The 17,941-nt window shown below is 43.3% G+C and overlaps 1 protein-coding gene across 1 annotated transcript; it reads left to right on the top strand.

Annotated features, from left to right (window-relative positions):
- Positions 1–49: 49 nt before the first annotated feature.
- Positions 50–17,394, top strand: dennd4a (DENN/MADD domain containing 4A; the record flags this gene model as incomplete). The annotated part of the gene is made up of 30 exons (XM_079162236.1): positions 50–360; positions 570–816; positions 914–983; positions 1,127–1,296; positions 2,163–2,401; positions 2,519–2,585; positions 2,750–2,808; positions 2,907–3,051; positions 3,386–3,561; positions 3,841–3,941; positions 5,629–5,847; positions 6,254–6,399; positions 6,820–6,840; positions 8,416–8,549; positions 8,907–9,039; positions 9,396–9,602; positions 9,705–9,833; positions 9,936–10,080; positions 10,959–11,081; positions 12,125–12,235; positions 12,864–12,938; positions 13,034–13,872; positions 13,968–14,184; positions 14,782–14,873; positions 14,978–15,153; positions 15,404–15,746; positions 16,041–16,158; positions 16,446–16,608; positions 16,713–16,777; positions 17,258–17,394. The coding sequence occupies 30 exons, from the start codon at positions 50–52 to the stop codon at positions 17,392–17,394; spliced, it is 5,178 nt and encodes a 1,725-aa protein (XP_079018362.1).
- Positions 17,395–17,941: the final 547 nt, after the last annotated feature.

Here is a 17,941-nt window from a genome sequence, read left to right on the forward strand (position 1 = left end):
TCCCCTCTCTCCCTTCTATATATTTCAGCCCACAGTGTGGGAATGGGAAATGATGGAGGATAAAGGGCCTCGTGTAGCCGATTACTTTGTGGTTGCCGGCCTCACCGACTTGTCCAAGCCTCTGGAGGAGGAGCTTCACTTTGACGATGCCGGCCCCAAGTCTGTGAAACCAAAAGCCCCCATCACCGACATAGCTGTGGTGATCCGCTCCCTTGGTGAAGAGGTACCCCCGGGTTTCACCTGTGTTGAAAGCACCCCCTCAGGCCTCTCTGCAGAGCTCAATGGAGCCAGCCTCAGGGGCCCGCAGATATTCTTGTGCTTCAAGCGAAGCAGAGATAAGCCTCCATTGACAGATCTTGGGTAAGCAGTAATCCTCAGTCACTGACCCATTACTCACCCAGCACCACTAATCACTTGGGTCACTATAATCTCCTCTTAAACACATCCTCTAGTCTGATATCGCACTGATTAAATACACCATCAAAGCGCTCCAGTAATATTTCTTTAAAAATGTCTTGTTTGAAAAGGATCAAATAAAAAAGTCAGTCTAACAATCCTTTGTATTTCAGGGTTCTGTACGAGTGGAAAGAAAAACTGAAACCTGGATGTCACATCGTCCAGACCACGCCCTCAGGTCGCCCTGCCAACATCAGCAGCTCGTCGTCCCAACGCATCTACATCACCTACCGCCGCGCCCCAAAGAGCCAGCCCCACACTTCACTGGCTGTCACTGATGTCTGCATCATCATCCCCGGCAAGGGGGAGACGCCTCCTCACACCTTCTGCAAGGTCGACAAGAACCTCAACAGCAGCATGGTGGGATAGATCTCTGAGATCACAGTTATAGCTCTCGAGTGTCTGCACAAATAATGCAGGTTTTCATTGATCTGTGATGTATTTTCTCAAATTTCAGTGGGGATCCTCAGTTTACATTTGTTACAAGAAGTCTCTGGCTAAAGCAAACACAATCGCATACAAAGCAGGTAAAGTGGCGTGCAGAATTTGTATTATGGGCAAAATATAATTAAGTAATCAAATAAAGGAATTCGATTTTATTCAGGTACTCTGCCTGTAATTCAACATGTAACGGCCTGCGGTTGACTGTGTTGTGTACATTTGTGTCCAGGTCTGCTGTGTAGGTACCCTGAAGAGGACTACGAGTCCTTCCCACTGCCTGAGTCCGTGCCTATGTTCTGCCTGCCCATGGGGGCAACGGTGGAGTGCTGGCCAGCACACACCAAACACTCCCTGCCTGTTTTTTCCACATTTGTACTGACTGGTGCCTCTGCAGAGAAGGTAAAACCACCTATTTACATTAACAGTAACAATAACTATGTTTCCTTTCTCATACATTTTCACGATCACTCATCTTTTTGTGCCTTTGTGCAAAGCACACACAAACATGCAAACATGCATACTGGTTGTGCCGAGGAAACCACCACTCCCTTCAAAGTCCTGTTAGGTTTCATTTACATCATCATTAATTAACCCTAACCCTAACCCACAAAGTTGGCATCAGTTTTCTACCCTTAAATACATAAATCCTCCCTTAATTGCTTCATTACAGGCAGCCTCTCCATCTTTCAATCCCCTTGTCTCTCACTCTCTGTGCATTAGAATCCCTTATGGATTAGTTTGTTGATGAACTGCAGTAGCTTTTCTAAAACAGACAATCTTAATCAACTTCTAAACTCTGACTGGAATGAAAAATGGTCTGAAGGCTGTGTTTGGAATACTAAAAGGCTGTAAGCCTTTGAAAGCAATGCAGCATAAAATATTTTTTTTGTAGCTCATCTTTTGAATAATGGATAGCTCATGCACCAGTTGGGCTGGTGCTTAAGTTTTAAATGCTGAATGCCTCAGTGCTCACTCCTTCTTCCCTGCAACCTCTAGTCTTCTGCAGACTAGTCTCCTGGAATGATTCGTTTATTTATTTGGGAGGAACAACTTCAAAGGACTGAGTGTCTTAGCTGATTTATTACGATGAAAATTCTCGACTGGAGCCGACACAACAGTTTACCTGAATAACTTCTTTCAAACGACCTCTGACTACTGTGGTTCGTGTCTTTGTAAAGTTTGCATCCGGGTGTTAACAAGTCTTTTTGTGCGTGCACTGGTGCATGTATTCTTTTACGTTACACTGTGATTATTTTTGCTTGCAGGTGTACGGAGCTGCCATCCAGTTTTATGAGCCTTACTCAGAGGAGAACCTGTTTGAGCGTCAGCGCTCACAGCTCGGCCTGCCAAGTGCTGATCTTGGACCTGACGGGACCAGGAGTGTTTACAGCAACAAGAGCATCTGTCTGCTCTCCCACTGGCCCTTTTTCCAGTCCTTCAGGAGCTTTCTCACTTTCCTCTACCGATACTCCATCTCTGGACCACATGCCTTGCCGATTGAAAAGTTAGCAGTGTTTTACACACGTATTCTCTTTCTTGAAGTCAATCAGGTTCAAAGCCTCAGGTCTATTCTTAGTCTCGCCCTTACTGCTTTATTAAGTCATTCTTTTTTTACTCACAGGCACATCTCTCACTTCATGCAAAATGTGCCGTTCCCCTCCACTCAGAGACCACGCATCCTAGTGCAGGTGAGCTTAAAATGTGAAATTTGATGAATGAAGAAACGACTTAAGTTCTGTATGCTTGCACCATTTGGTTTGACATGAATGTCTTTAAACACGCCGTAGTCACAAGCTAAATCCTCCCACCACTGATGCTCTAATGCTCTAACACTCCTGTGCGTCTTCCACAGCTGTCTCCACACGACAGCCTGATACTCAGCCAACCTGTGTCCTCTCCACTGCCTCTCAGGTAGAGAAACATCAGTAAAATGACAACTTATAACATGAAGACCTACTATATTTGCCTCAGTCTTGATGCGGGACCATTTGGTTTATTTGTGTGTCTAGTGGTGGAAGCCTCTCCACATTACTACTGAATCTGGGCCCGAAGAACGCAGCCACTCTGCTGGTGCTGGCTGTCACAGAGCACAAGATCCTGGTTCATTCCCTGCGTCCAGCTGTGCTCACAAGTGTTACAGAGGCCCTTGTGTCCGTAAGTCTTTTGTTCTTCTCCTTCCTTTTCACTATTCCTGATAATACCACGAAAGAGGGTGGTCTTTAATGTGATTATAGCTACAATGGAGGATAATGTAAGAGGCAGAGCTGCAGAGTCAATGAGCTACCCATAATCACACCAAAGAAGACCTTCTGTTATTATGTTCAACAACAATTACCTAAAGAAAATGCTCTTCAAAGAAATGTGCATATGAAGTTCTCAAAACAGAGGGGGAAATAAGAAACATGTCTGATTAGCTCTATAAACCCCTTCTATCGTCCCTGCAGTGTATGTATTGATCATTTTGTAATGTATTGATCCTCCCTTTCAGATGATCTTCCCCTTCCACTGGCCGTGCCCGTACATCCCTTTGTGCCCTCTGGCACTGGCCGGTGTGCTCAGTGCACCGTGCCCTTTCATCGTGGGTGTGGACTCCCGATACTTTGACCTCTATGTTCCCCCTGCTGACATCAGCTGTGTGGACCTGGACACCAACACAATCTCCCAGTAAGTGACCTCTATAACCGCTCTGTGATAGATGGCCACCTTCAACCTTAAGACTCTCTGCCAGAAATCATCTGCTCAAGGTTTAGGTTTCCACAACTTCTTCCCAAGGTTATTGAAATCTGTCAGTGAGAGCCTCTTGTGTAATGACACGAGCTGGAATGTGAAATATTCTTAAATTGTCAGTGCTGAAGTCAGTGAGTCCGTCTCCCTCTATATATCCTTTTGCAATGTTCCTTGACTGTCCTCCCTTGTAATGTAAACCATATGGTGTGCTTTCAGAAAAGATGACAAGAAGGCTTTAACGTGGAAAATCTTGCCCAGGAGAGCCTGCAAACATCTTCTAAATACTCTGAATATGCTCTATCAGCAGCTCACTGAGGGTGAGTCCAGTCTGAGTTATTTTATATGTGGTTTCATGAATAATTTATTTTGGCTACTTGAGTCTGTTGAGTAAGCCTGTACTGTCAATTTTACAGGAAAACTCATTGGAATGCGTACACTGTTATATGAAACCAACAATGTTAAGTGCATCCCAGGGGATATAAAGTGTAAATTAGTCTGTATTCTCTCCTGCTCAACCTGCCTCATCTACTTGGATTAGTCATTTACCGAGATTCCCATGAATCCCAGCCTACAAATGTTAGAAAAATTCACGCAAGACCGATGGAAAATCATTAATCAATTGGCCATTTATTCTTGCAAGAAGGAGACAGAGTTGATTCACATACAGTATACATGGATCAAGGCTGCTCAGAGGTCTGACTCTGAGCCTCGGATATTTATACCAAGTAAACAATACAGTGTCACAGGCAATACGTCACGAAAGCATAACACACCCACAAAATGGCGTCCACGCCATGTAGTCCAAGTAGATGTCTGCAACTTTACCTGAGCATTTGTTCTGGCACAAAGGTCACATTCTCATAGTCAGGAGGCTAAGTTCTCATAACATAGCTCTGTACCCATCTTAACGCTCCCACAGTCCTTATTATCATTTCAATCCAGGACATGCTGCTGAGTGTTCTTTCGCATAGACTAAACAACTGTTGTGAGGCAGTTCACACAACAAGGACACATAAGGACACCAAGCTTTTAAAGCACACCTTATAATTAGTCATTTCCCCCAACAGTCATTTACTGAGATTCCCATGAATCCCAGCCTACAAAGGAGCTTTTTGATTGCAACAGATTTACATGTGTGTGTTTTTCTGCTGATCTGCTTTCACTCCATTTTGGCTGAATTGAAAATATAATGATGTAATGTCAGGTTTAGCCAGTGATACTGAAACATACAATCACAAAAAACAGAAATTAATTGCGTGCTAATAGTTGTTTATAACCATGGTTTAGGTGCATTTTTGTGTCACCCTGTGGCTCTGTGGCAGTGGTGGACGGTCCTTCATTTTGGTCCAGAGTGAACATTTTGTACAGACATTCATGATCCCCAGAGGATGATGATTGCTGAACAAAAACAACATTTTAAGTTGTTTTTTGGTTAATGACCAAATAACGTTACATGCACAACGAACGACATTTTAGCCTCAGCTGTACTTTGTGTTTGTTGCTAATTACCAAATGTTAGCATACTAACAAGTTAAGCTAGACGCTGATCATGGTAAAGATCACAGCCAGCACATTAGCATTGTCCTTGTGAGCATGTCAGCATGCTGGCGTTAGCATTTAGTTCAAAGCACCACAGTGCCCGCTGCCTCACTGCACCTCTAGCGGGGATGTGATCTCGTTTAGTTTAACAGTAAGAGTTTGGCTTAGTTTAGTCTGGTTGTCCTCAGCGTCACATTCATTGTGCAATCTGTATTTTAGCAATAGATAACGGTTATTTGGTTAGCTAATGTACTCTATAGCCAGAGCTGTGTGCAGGTTGCATAGAATAACAACTAACCTGTTGAAAACCCATTTTCTATCTGCTGTGCTTTTCTCTTCTTGTCCTCCACTGAATATTGTGTGACAAACTCGATCTGTGCTGTAGTTGTTTGGTTTTAAATAAGCAATTATGTGTTGCTATGTTATTTATGTGCTTATTTGCTCTGTACTGTTGTGTGCTTTCAGGTGGTCAGCTGAACCGTGAAGATGTGCAGATGGAGCACACAGTAACTGACAATGAGCTCAATGGTGGGAAGAGCCTCCACACTCTGGAGCTGGAGATCCAGGAGGCCTTCCTGAACTTCATGGCAGCCATCCTCCGAGGCTACCGTTCCTACCTGCTGCCCATCACCCAAGCCCCCTCTGAGAAGACCACCGATGCCAGCTCCCTCTTCGACATCCAAGGTACTCTTCAGTCTTCAATGTTGTATTGTAGCCATGCTTGGATGTGATTCAGTACTGTAGTAGGTCAAGGGGTTATGGTCTGAGTGCTGCTGCATTAAAGATAGGCCTAAATAACTGCTGTAATGACTCTGGTGATTTAGCTTAAGCCACAGTGGAAGTTAGGTTTCGATGACAAATTTTTTACAGCCGACTGTCCTCACGCATCTGTGTGCTCTTATGCAAGCGGAGCAGCAGAGAACAAATTGTTTCATTCAACAGTATTTATTTCCTGTAACTGTTGGTTAAGTCTGCATGTCCACCCTGCAAATGTTCTGAAACAGCTTGATAAGGGAATGTCCGGTTTTATAATCCAATATTAATATCCACTTTTCATGTCTGTTATTACATAATTTGATTTGTTTCATAGGCTTCGTAAAGAGCAGGGACCGCTCCCACCAGAGGTTTTACTCCCTCATGACCAAGACTCAAATGTTCAGCCGTTTCATAGAGGAGTGCTCCTTTGTCAGCGATAAAGACGCCAGCCTGGCTTTCTTTGATGAGTGTGTTGATAAGGTGAGCTTTGCAGATGATCTTTACTATGGATTCTTCAGAAGTACTGCATCATTCTAATGTGTAGAAACAAGTGCTCCAATGACAATATTTAGTCTGGCCTCCACCTGCTAGGAGAAGAAACAAAGCTGGGGCTTTAGGGAAGATTATTAACATGCTGTTCTTTCAATTAAGATGTCTCATTAAGGTCTTGGTTTGGTTGGAAATAAACAAAGATTAATGAACACTCCACTATCTCACTTGAGCCGCTTATTAACATCAGTGCTACGCTTTTCTCATCTATAATGAGTCCAGTCCTTTTAAAAATCCTTTTCAGTCTTCTTTTCTGGTATTTCTCTTGCTGTCCTCCTCTTCTTCCTCACTAATTGTCTGCCCTTTGCTGTCTCTGCTGCTCTGTTTGTCCTCATGCCCGCTGCCTGGTAGCTCTTCACCACTGGAGGCAAGGTAAGCTACCAGAGCTTAAACGCTGTTGTTTTTTTTACACTCTTCTACCATTTTAGCTGTAGTAGAATTAGGCATGAGCCTAAGTAAAGTGTTTTCCGATGTTCTTAGTGCGTGACTCGGCTCAGAGTGTTCTGTGAGTCTGGACTGAATAAATCAAAGTGAGGGGAGACGGGAGTGGAGATAAAAGTGCAGGAGAAGTCTATATTGTGAGGATGTGCATTAGCTGTCATCGTGTGTCAGCAATCTGCATTATTGAACCAGGTGCCATTAGAATAAACCACACAAAGAAGTTATGCAGAATTATTAGAGACTCTGAGGTGACGTTGAGACAGTGACATTTTGTGCTTGCTTTTTGCTGAGATGACTGCGGACTATCACGACTAGAAGTCTCTCTGAAATCTAATATAGAAAAATGAGGAAAGACAAAATGGCAAATCAAAATGTTATGTGTATTTTTGTTGAAATCCCAGGGAGCGTGGACTAGTCCTGTTCATTGTCAGTAAGAGGGTTGGTCATTTTGGAATTAGACAGCTTTTATTAATGCAAGCTGCCTACACATGTTTTTTTGTAACACACAGAAAAAGACAAAACATCACCCTCTCCTCCAAAGAAAACTCAGTGCTTGCACACTTGTGCAATCCGGATGTCACATTTACATCCTGCATGAACAGTGGGAGCTCTTGTACAAGTGGTCATTGCGGTTATTATTGGGAAGTGGAAGCATTAAGCGTCATTCAGCGTCAATGCTGCTGAGGTTGACAAACAGTGTGTGATTGAGAAAGACCCTTTGGGTGTGAGAGGAAGGGCAACAAACAGAGCAGAATCGAAGCGAGGGCAAATAGGTCAGTGAGATTTAGTTGACTGAATCATCCACTCGACTGAGTGGAACAAACCCTGTAACGTGGTAACACTGGGGAGCTATTTAGCCGCTGCCATTATATTAACGTTAGCTGTGAAGCTCATGTCCAAGATAAGCTGGTAATCGATTCCGATAAGCCAAGTGAATGCACACCAGCATAGCAGGCTTTTTTATGATCTCCCAGACAGCTATTCAGTAGGGATTTTCTGCTAAAAGAGAACATGGCTTTGCTTTGTTATGCAACACAAAGGAGTGCTACTGCTGTTGTTCTCAGACATGACAGGAAGGCAGTGGAGCTTTGCTCACATTTCTCCATACAGCAGATCGGTGGAAAGGCAGCAGTTTAGTATCAAGCACTGCTGCCAAAGCAGTACAGTTTAATTGTTTCATGTCCCTGGAGCAACATGGCATCCATTTTGTCCAGGTCACTGTAGCCTGGATTCATTTAGTCTTGGGGGAGTCCTAGGATCAAGCCCCTAGCCGCCTTGGCAGTGCCCTTTAGATAAATGGATGGGCCATATTTCTGATGTAGATGGTATCATTACTTACATCTGTTTGTCCTTGCTGACCCTCAAATCTGATCTGATCTGAGCGCTCATACAGTATCAGATGCCCGCAGGCAGCATTAGTATCTATACATGCGTGTTTATAGCTAAAATAAGAGGAAATAACAGAGGGAAGAATAATGACAAATGTGTTTTTCTCTTGAAAACCAGATCGACAGTGAGCGGCCAGAGGAAACCAGACTGATCGAACTGGATGAATCCCACCTCAGTGAGCACACGGTCTATATCAACCCTCCGGAGCTGCCTCCTCTACCACAGGGAGAAGAGCATCCTCTGTGCTATAGGTAACACACTGCAGATCAATCTCTCAACAGTAGATACAAGACAGGCATGTTCTTTCTTCTCTGTCTTGAAACACACTTCAATAGCATTTCTCACCGACACAGTGCAGCTCCTAAAAAAGAGACATAGCGTAAGATTGCCTCTGTTGTTGAATAATTTGTCAGTGCTTTAGGGCTTTGTGATTATTTTGAGCCGGAACACATCGCTTTCGGATCCTTATGTCAGTGCTCAAGCTTCCAGGTTGTGAGACTCAAACCGTTGTCAAACCGAGAGTCAAACACTTGGCTTACCAGTGTTTATGTGGGATTGATGTCTATTTCAGTTTGTGTGTATATGAGTGAATATATGTTTTTCTGCAGCTACTCTGGGTTCCCTGTGCTGAACCCTGAGCTTCTGGAGCCGCTGGAGGGACCAAATCCTCCATCAGCAGGCATGGCCTCTCGCCACAGCAGCCCTGCCAGCCCTACGGCCATCTTTAGGCGCTCTAAACAGGTCAGCCATATGAGTAGTGAGGTTTCCTTGAAAATAGACTGTAGAGGTGAATATTGACTTATTGTTGTAGGAATACCATAAGTAAACCCTTCATTTTCTGCTGTTTTTTTAATCTTTACAAGCTTTTTCTATTGTGAAGCCATATAATTATAGATAAACATGAATATGTTCAATCTATTGTCAGACCTAATCCTTATTTGTTTTGTTTAATGTTTGCACTTTAAGAAGTTGAACTCATTTACTGTTGCATTCATTTTGCATAATGATGGACACTGGTATAAATATGAATGCAAAATGCAAATCTGGTTGCTAAACAATAATAAATGAAATCTACATGTGATCTTTGATTATCTCAGGAGATCAAATCAGCTCAAAGGATGGCCAAAACCTATTCATCTATGCCTCAGATGTGGTCCAAGTGTCTGCTGCGTCATTGCTATGGTCTTTGGTTCATCTGCCTACCAGGGTTTGTTGGCACCTGCCACTCAAAGGTGCGGGCTCTGCGTACAGCTTACGATGTGCTGAGAAAGATGCAGGACAATAAGTTGCAGGCTCCAGATGAGGTGGGAAACTGCTGAGTATAAGATAACCATAACCATATAGACAACTATATACATTACCATTGTAGGTACATTTTTTTTAAATCCTGGTGTTATCTGTCCAAGGTGTGCTACCGTGTGTTGCTGCAGCTGTGTGGGCAGTATAGCCAGCCGGTCCTCGCCGTCAGAGTGTTGTTTGAGATGAAGAAAGCTGGAGTTCAACCCAACGCCATCACCTATGGGTACTACAACAAGGTGCGTGCTCTTTCGATGCACTGTACATACAAGGAAGCAATATACAAACTAATCTGACTCTGAATGTATGACCACATATACTGTACGTGTGCTTTGTTTCAGGCGGTGTTGGAGAGCACCTGGCCCTCTACCACCAGAGGAGGCTACTTTTTGTGGAGAAAGCTGAGGAACGTGGTTTTAGGTGTGCTCAAGTTCAAGCAAGCAGGGAGAAAACAACAGACGCCGCACAGAGATCCTCAGCTTTCAGGTAAGAATACTAATGTCCTGCCGACATAGGGTGCATTATATAATCTATTTACTGATATCGGGTAACCCTAACTTTTCAACTGCGCACAAACTCATTAAATGAGAGACTGAAAGTATATGATTTTTCTTACTTCCTGTAGTTCTTAATGAACGCCATGTAAATGAGTGTGATCCTGAGGGAGCAGTTGCTTCTTGAAGGCCAATTTCCTGGTCTCATAAGGTTTATCCCAACTCCAGCCTCCTCAAGCACATACTGTATCGTTCCCAAACTGCATGTCTTTAATGACACTAATTAAACAGTGGAGAGGTTTTCCTCCACAGCAGTCAAAGCACACAGGTTGCTCTTTGCAATCCCTAATTCCCACAACGGCCCAGTGAGACTCTCATTACCGTAATGGCATGTTGTGTTAGGGGCTCTAATGAAAACATCATGCTTTACATTTACTGTACTTTAATGTTTGTTGCTGTGAGTTCGTTTTGATTTCATTCACCTCACAATAAGTGGTTATATTCCCAAAATGGTAACGTGATCATGTTGAGTAGCCTGATTCTTCAGTTATTTCAGTGAATAATTTTTCTGTGAATTTAATATTGACTGAAAATGTGCAGTTTAATGGGATTTGTACAGCCCTCATTTTGTTCTCCTTTAAGTTAAATATGAGACAGAAAAGTGAACCTTTAGATCTCTTTTGGGAGTCTGGCATCCTTTTATGTCGTTCAATTAAGATGACAGCTATGTGGCATTCAAAGCATTCCTGCAGTGGATGATAACGATTGCAGCACTATTCAGTGATTGTTCACTCTGGATGTTTAATCCTGTTGGTATGCTGATCATTTGTTTTAATCACCCTCTCCCTTTTCTGTTATCTCTCCCTTCAGATGGCAGTGATCTTGACACAGTCAGTCATGGCAGTTTGGACAGTGCTAACGATTCTGCTGAGCGTACTTCCATCGACACCGACTTCCCTAAAATGGACTCCAGTGATGATGGATTTAGTACAGGTAGGAAAACACACTTCTGGTTCTCTCTTCTTCCAACTATTTCTTTCTCATCCTTTAATTGTGTCACTTCTGCTCCTTGTTGATTTGATTTAATTCTCCACCGTAAAAGTAGTCAAAGACCATGATTCATAAACCTTAGTTTTTCTTTCTAAATGTTACTGTACTCAAATACAGTTCTGATGTCATTGAACATTCTGCTTTCTGTCCATAACCTGACAGCCACAGAAAGAAACAAAAGTATCTAGAACCAAGATGTGCTTCACAGCTGTGCCACTTTTAACTACCAAGTCAAAATGTTACAGCAGCTTATCTGAATAGTCAAAAGTATACATCAATACATAAATAGTACCATCCACAAGTTCATTTTATATTATTAAGAATAGCAACTGCTAAAATGGATAATTACATTTCAATGACATTAAAAGGTGATTGGGGAAATTGTAAATAAGGCAATCATCAGGAGGCATGTATTTATGAGAGAAAAAACATTTGTGCAAAAAATGTAGATTAGACTCAAATGGATTAGTTGGTTTCTGCATCATATTATGACTAATGTACTGTAGATAAATGGCAGTAGAGACAGCAGGGCTTATACTGGTCTATCATCAGGATAAAGCTCTTACGCTCTAACGATGCCATGGACTTGAATCTGTCTCACAACTTGTCTCATGTTTCTTATCCCTCAGCAGAAAACAACTGAATAAAGCAGAAATTCTATGAGAACAAAATAAACTAGAGTAGAGATTTGTGCTTTTTCCTGCAGTTTGACCTTCTGAATATGATGCACGTTTTCAAAGACTCTACTTCTCTCCTGCTGCTCCTACTTTTCTATTCTGGGAGGGTTGTGTGCTGCAGGGAATGTCTCTGCACTCTGTTGATGAAAAACTCAGATCAGTTGTCACTTACAAAGCAATCCACAGAGACAAAATTGTTGTTTCTTGATTCACTCAGTTCTTTCTGAAAGAGGAAACTAAGCAAGGTGAAAAAACACAACAAAATAACTTTCTTTTTTTCAGAAGAGTAAAGCCTCTTATCTTTTTCAGGTGGACAGTCAGACCAGGGCTACGATTCACTATCCAAAGAGGAGGAGAGGATGTGCAGCAGAGAGAGCAACAACTCCCCGGCAGTGGGAGACAAAGGACCGAGGCAGTCCAGTGAGTTATGGATTAGCTTCTATCTCCAATCTTTGACACTTAGCTACCATTTCTGCAGGAGTGAATCATCGCTTACTGACAGCAAGATGAGCAGTCTCTCTTTAAAAGCTTAGGTATCATATGGCAGCGTGGGTGTACTGTGTTCTCCACCCGTCCATTTGCTGATATATTTAAATGTTTTTGAGAAACAGTTTCTATTGATGGATGAACGTTTTGTGTAATCAGGTGACTGTTTGGAAGACAGGATTTATCCTGAATGCTGTTGCTAATAACAGCATGCCGTGTCTGATGCAATCTCTGTTCCAGCTTTCGTGATCAACAGTCCTTACTAATTGGTGTGGGCGTTTCATCAGTGGCTTAATTACTGACTTAATTTTTTGGGATTGAATACAAGAAAGACATATTTAAGATGAACAGCTGTCCCTCAAGGAACCATGTAGCTGCTCGTATTACGCTTCTTCGCCCAACTATAATAGCTTTATGCTTACATAAATGGCAGCACTCCAGCAACTGATTATTTTCTATATTAAATATAGATTTTGAATGCATGAATGCAAATGTTGAAAATGACATTTTTGATGGACTTGCCAAATGCATAAAAATAATTTGGTATCATTTAAATCTCCAGCACTTGAGGTCGAGGTTCCAATCGGCAGCATCTCTCCTTCTACAAGAAACTGCAAATCAACAGACATCAGTGCCGGTAAGTTTTATTTATAAAGAAGAATATCAATGGGCCATTATAATTGGGTATAAAAGCCACAGATCTCAGTCTTTCTACACATGTTTTTGTCACAGGCAATGGCAACAGGCTGGTTTCCAGTCCATCAAGTGACATCATTCTGTGTCGACCTCAGCCAAAGACAGAGAGGCCAAAATCTCTGGACTTGTCTGGTGGACAAGAAAGTCTTAGGCTCACCGTCCCTCACCTTTGCTCAACAAAGCAGCGTCACCTAGCTGCTGACAGACTGCACGGGGTAGAAGAAGAGGAGACAGAGACTGGTAAACAGAAACCTCTGGAGAGAAGTTTCAGCTGCAGCGGTGCAGTGGAGAGGCCAGGTGGGTCCATAGTGAGGAGTGTCAGCTGCAGTGCTGGGACTGTGAGGAGAACGGGCATTGAGAGGGGGTTTGATCCCCTGACATTGATGGCGACAGATGCGGTACAAGAGTGCGATCAGGAGAGCAGTGGCACGCCCACAGCCCGCCGCGACCTCGCTGAAGAAATTGAGATGTACATGCATAATGGAAACAGCCCTCTGAGCAGCCGCACATCCAGTATGAACCTACAAAACCCCTCAAGCCCTTTGTATAGATCTGTCTCATCGCCTCACTCCTCCCCACGGCCCTCCACCCTCCTCCACTCCAACACACACCTCCCGCTGCCTGTGAAATCTAAGGAGAGGCTGAGGCCGTCACCGTCTCTTCCTCTGGGTGTCTGTACCAAAGACCGGGAGAGGCCTTCCTCTTTGGTGTCACCCTCCTCACCTACTCTATCATCCTCATCGTTCTCCATGGATTCACTGTTCACCCCATCTCTGGACATCTTCAAGAGCAGCTTCCTATCAGCAGGGAAGGGCGTGGCTGAGAAGGCCAGCCGCTTCTACTCTCGTCTGTCCTCCCAGACTTCATTAACTCAGGTCGGTAGTGCAGCACTTCCCCTTACTGATGATTTTCCCAATATAACTGCTGATAAAACTACCTCAACAATGAATTTTCTCTTCCTCCCCTGCAGGAGACGAACTGTGACCGGATTAGTGTATCCTCACTGACCTCAGGAGAGGCAGACTGTTCCTCACTGCTAGATAATGATTCCTATCTGGACCCAGATGGCTTTACCTCTCCCCAGCACGGGAGTGTATCCCGACTCAGGAGGAGCCCGGTTGTGGGTCATACCAACCTGGGCAGCCCCAGCAACTCCGACAGAGTGTTCAGACACAACTCCTTCTCTGGTTTGTTGCACATCCTTTAATCGGTCTGCATAACAAATGCTGCTGGTTTTGGTTTAATGTTAATATACGAAATCTTGAAATATTTCATATATAGAAGAACAACACAATCCACAGTAGTTAGCTGCTTTTATGGAAGCATCTCAGATGTGAAAAAGTCAAGGCTTACAGCCATGCTCGTTACATTTCTGTTTTAACTGCAGCGTTGTATTTGTTCCCAGTAAGAAACACTTCTTGACGATCTAAATTTAGAGTAAGAGTAGGGCTGTGTTGTGTGCGAAACTAGGCCAGCAGGCATGAGGGCGGATTCACTGTGTAGGCTGCTCTGCACCCAGCCAAAGGCCCTCTGCTACACATAAACACGGGAACATGCACACATACATGCACACTCCCAGACACACCAGTGTGAAACACAGATTTGATAAACCTGCAAAACAACAAGAAAAAGTCCACTGACTGTACACTTTGTAGAACGAGGCGCTGCTTCATTTCATTTTTCCACTTGTGCTGTATTTAATCCAGATATATAAAGCTTTGATTATTATTTAACTCTTGGCTTTGCATTGCGTGTCTAATTGTATAATCCTCTTTCGTACCCAGGTGGTTTGGCACTTCCTTCAAAAAACCCTCGCACTCCAGATTCCTCCCCCGACACCAGCCGCTTCCAACCCACTCCCAACTACACCATCGAGGTAAGTTACTCTCTTATAAACATTCCTTATCAGTCGCCCCTCTGTAGACTGACTCAGACTATCATGATTGAGTGTTACACCATATCTGCTGCTTTGTCTTGTAGGTGCTCATGTCCAGCTCGTCACTGTGTAAGACGTGTGACTGTCTGGTGTATGATGAGGAGATCATGGCTGGCTGGACAGCAAACGACTCCAATCTCAACAGCGCTTGTCCCTTTTGTGGCACAGCCTTCCTGCCTTTCCTCAATGTGGAAATCAAAGACCTGAGACCACAGAGCAGGTAAATGCTCCCTTTCCACAGACCAGTACGACCACATTATGTACACAGTATTCAGATGAAGTACACAATGCATAATTCACGCTGAATTCACTGATAATGAGATTTAATGTCTCTGATCTCTTGTGCTAGATTAGCTATTTTATGGTGGCTAGCTGTTTGGCACTTTTTCCAACAGCCCTGACACACACACACACACAATCTTGTATTCTTGTGGCCTCCTTAAACATATCCACTCTGTGTCTCCCCTCAGGTCTTCTAAGGAAAGTAATCCTGTTACAGAGGAGATCACGTCGGCATCTCTCATTCCCGAGGCCAAAATGTCTGCCGCAGACTGTACAGCTCTGTCACCTGAGAGCAGCGGGAATGCTGGGCCGACTCAGGTGACGGTGCCCTACTTGAGCCCCCTGGTTCTGTGGAAGGAGCTGGAGAGCCTGCTGGTAAATGAGGGCGACGAGGCCATCTCTTCCCCCACTGTTGTCGACCAACACCCCATCGTCTTCTGGAACCTCGTGTGGTACTTCAGAAGGCTGGAGCTGCCGAGTAACCTGCCGGCTCTTATCCTGGCCTCTCAGCACTGTAGCCACGGAGACCAGGTAAACATGCAGGTGTCTGTCAAGCTCACCCGCGTATAGTTGTGTGTAGAATGACCCGTTAACCATGAAGCCATCATTTGATCAACTCTTGTTGTGAAGGAATAGTTTTTTGGTGACTCCTAGTGGTAGTTTCAAAAAAGACGAAACAGAGCAATACTTAAAAGTAGCACATAGACAATAGTGATTTTAACAGTGGCTTTTTTAATTATTGAAAACTAAATGCCTTTTTAAACACTACATCACACTACCCTCAAGGGCTGTAACATACACAGTAACACGTTTTGTTCCTTTCAGACTCCTCAGAGCGTTTCTACCGAGGACAGTAAGCAGGTGCTTGTGAGGATTATGTGGGACAACCTGAAGTTGCACAAAGAGAAAGTCCAACCCTGCTATGTCTTGTGGAACACACATTGTAAGTCACTTAAGTGTTTAATTCAACAGACTGAGGTATAATATATTTCAACGGTGAAATTATTTACAGAAAAGGATTTTTTGCTGACAAGTTTGATGAAGGTCAGACATAATTTACATGTAAATTAAATAATTCTTATGAAGTAACTAGAAAATCATGCATAATTCAGTTCAGGACTCGTATTAGTCATGCTGCCCTTTTCTGTGCTTTACTTTCAGAAATGACTTTGAGTGATGGAGATGAATGAGCCTTCGATCAGGGTGACTTTTATCTCTTGTTCTTTGCAGGTGCAAACTCCCTGGTGCGCTCTGGGCTGTGTGAAGAAGGCCAGCTCTTCACTGTGGAGCTACTGCAGGGTTTTGTGAGGAACATTAAGAAGAGTGATGTCTATCAGCCCATGAGCCAGATCATCCAGCTGCTGGGGCCAGAGCTGGGTTTTAAAAGGCAGAGGTGGGGTAATAAAGAGTTTAGTGTTAAGCCGTGTGTGAAATATCATATGGATGGAAAGTCTAATTGTTTTCTTCTTTTTCTCTCTCTCTCTTTCAAACAAACAGGAGCCTCTACAGAGATTTATTGTTCCTCGCTCTGGTGGCTTTGGGAAAGAACAACATTAATATCAGTAAGTCCAAAAACATAATATCCTGTTTTTAGCCATGCTATGTTAGCTGTTTATCTGTTGCTCAGTCCCCCACTTTAGTCATGACTGAAATATATCAACAACTGTTAAATGGATTGCCATGACTTTTAGTACAGCTATCCACTGTGGCCAGAGGATGAATCCTACTGACTTTGGTGATCCCATCATCAGGTCCAAATTATTATTATTATTTTATTTTTCAGTACTTGCTTTTCAGACCAAATACCTGCAAAACAGATGATATCATCCTCAGGCGTATACTTTGTGTTTAGTGCTTAATTAGCAAATGTTAGCCTGCTGACATGCCAAACTAAGCTGGTTAACATGGTACACATTATACCTGCTAATCACGTCAGCACGTTAGCATTGACCTTGCTTTGTCGAATACATGCTTCCCCAGGCTAATCTATTAAATACATTTCAATAACACATTGCTTTCACATTTCTCATCCCTCTTTACAGATTCTTTTGACCGGGAGTACAAGTTGGCATATGATCGCCTCACCCCCAGCCAGGTAAAGCTAACACACAACTGTGATCGGCCCCCCGGAGCAGGGGTCATGGAGTGCAGGAGGACTTTTGGGGAGCTCAGTCTGTAAAGTACTTCTCTTCTTCTGTCACATTATGTTTTTTTTAACTATGGTCACTGCTGCTGTATTTTTTCTGGACTGTTGGTCAGACTCAGGACCAGCTCACCTGACTGGAGCACAGAGCTCTTAAGCACAATGGGAACATGACACTTCATGTAAAGTAACTGCCATGGGTTTCTTGAATACTGTTAGAGCTGAGAGGCGTGGAGTGACGACCTAGTGTCTGTAAATATTTAGAAAATCCACTGTATTTTCAGTATAACTATAGTAAATTGTTTGTACAGTTATTATACAGTCTATTTTATGACTTTGATTCTGTTGAAGCTGTATACAAGTCAGTGTATGATCACGTTGTCCAAAGTGGTCCTGGTGACCTTGTTAAGACTGTTGTTGAGTGTGTGTGTATAATAAGTACTTGCTTTTAGACATTTGTGTTTTTACAAAGCACTTTGACGAGATGAGCTCTTGCCATTCTTTCTCATTTACGTAACGCTGTGGCCCAGCAGCCTACGCTTAAATGACTTTTTATTTGGCAGCTGCAGGACTTACTGCACTG

Source organism: Pholis gunnellus (genome assembly GCF_910591455.1).
Source record: "Pholis gunnellus genome assembly, chromosome: 7".
Taxonomy (NCBI): Eukaryota; Metazoa; Chordata; class Actinopteri; order Perciformes; family Pholidae; genus Pholis; species Pholis gunnellus.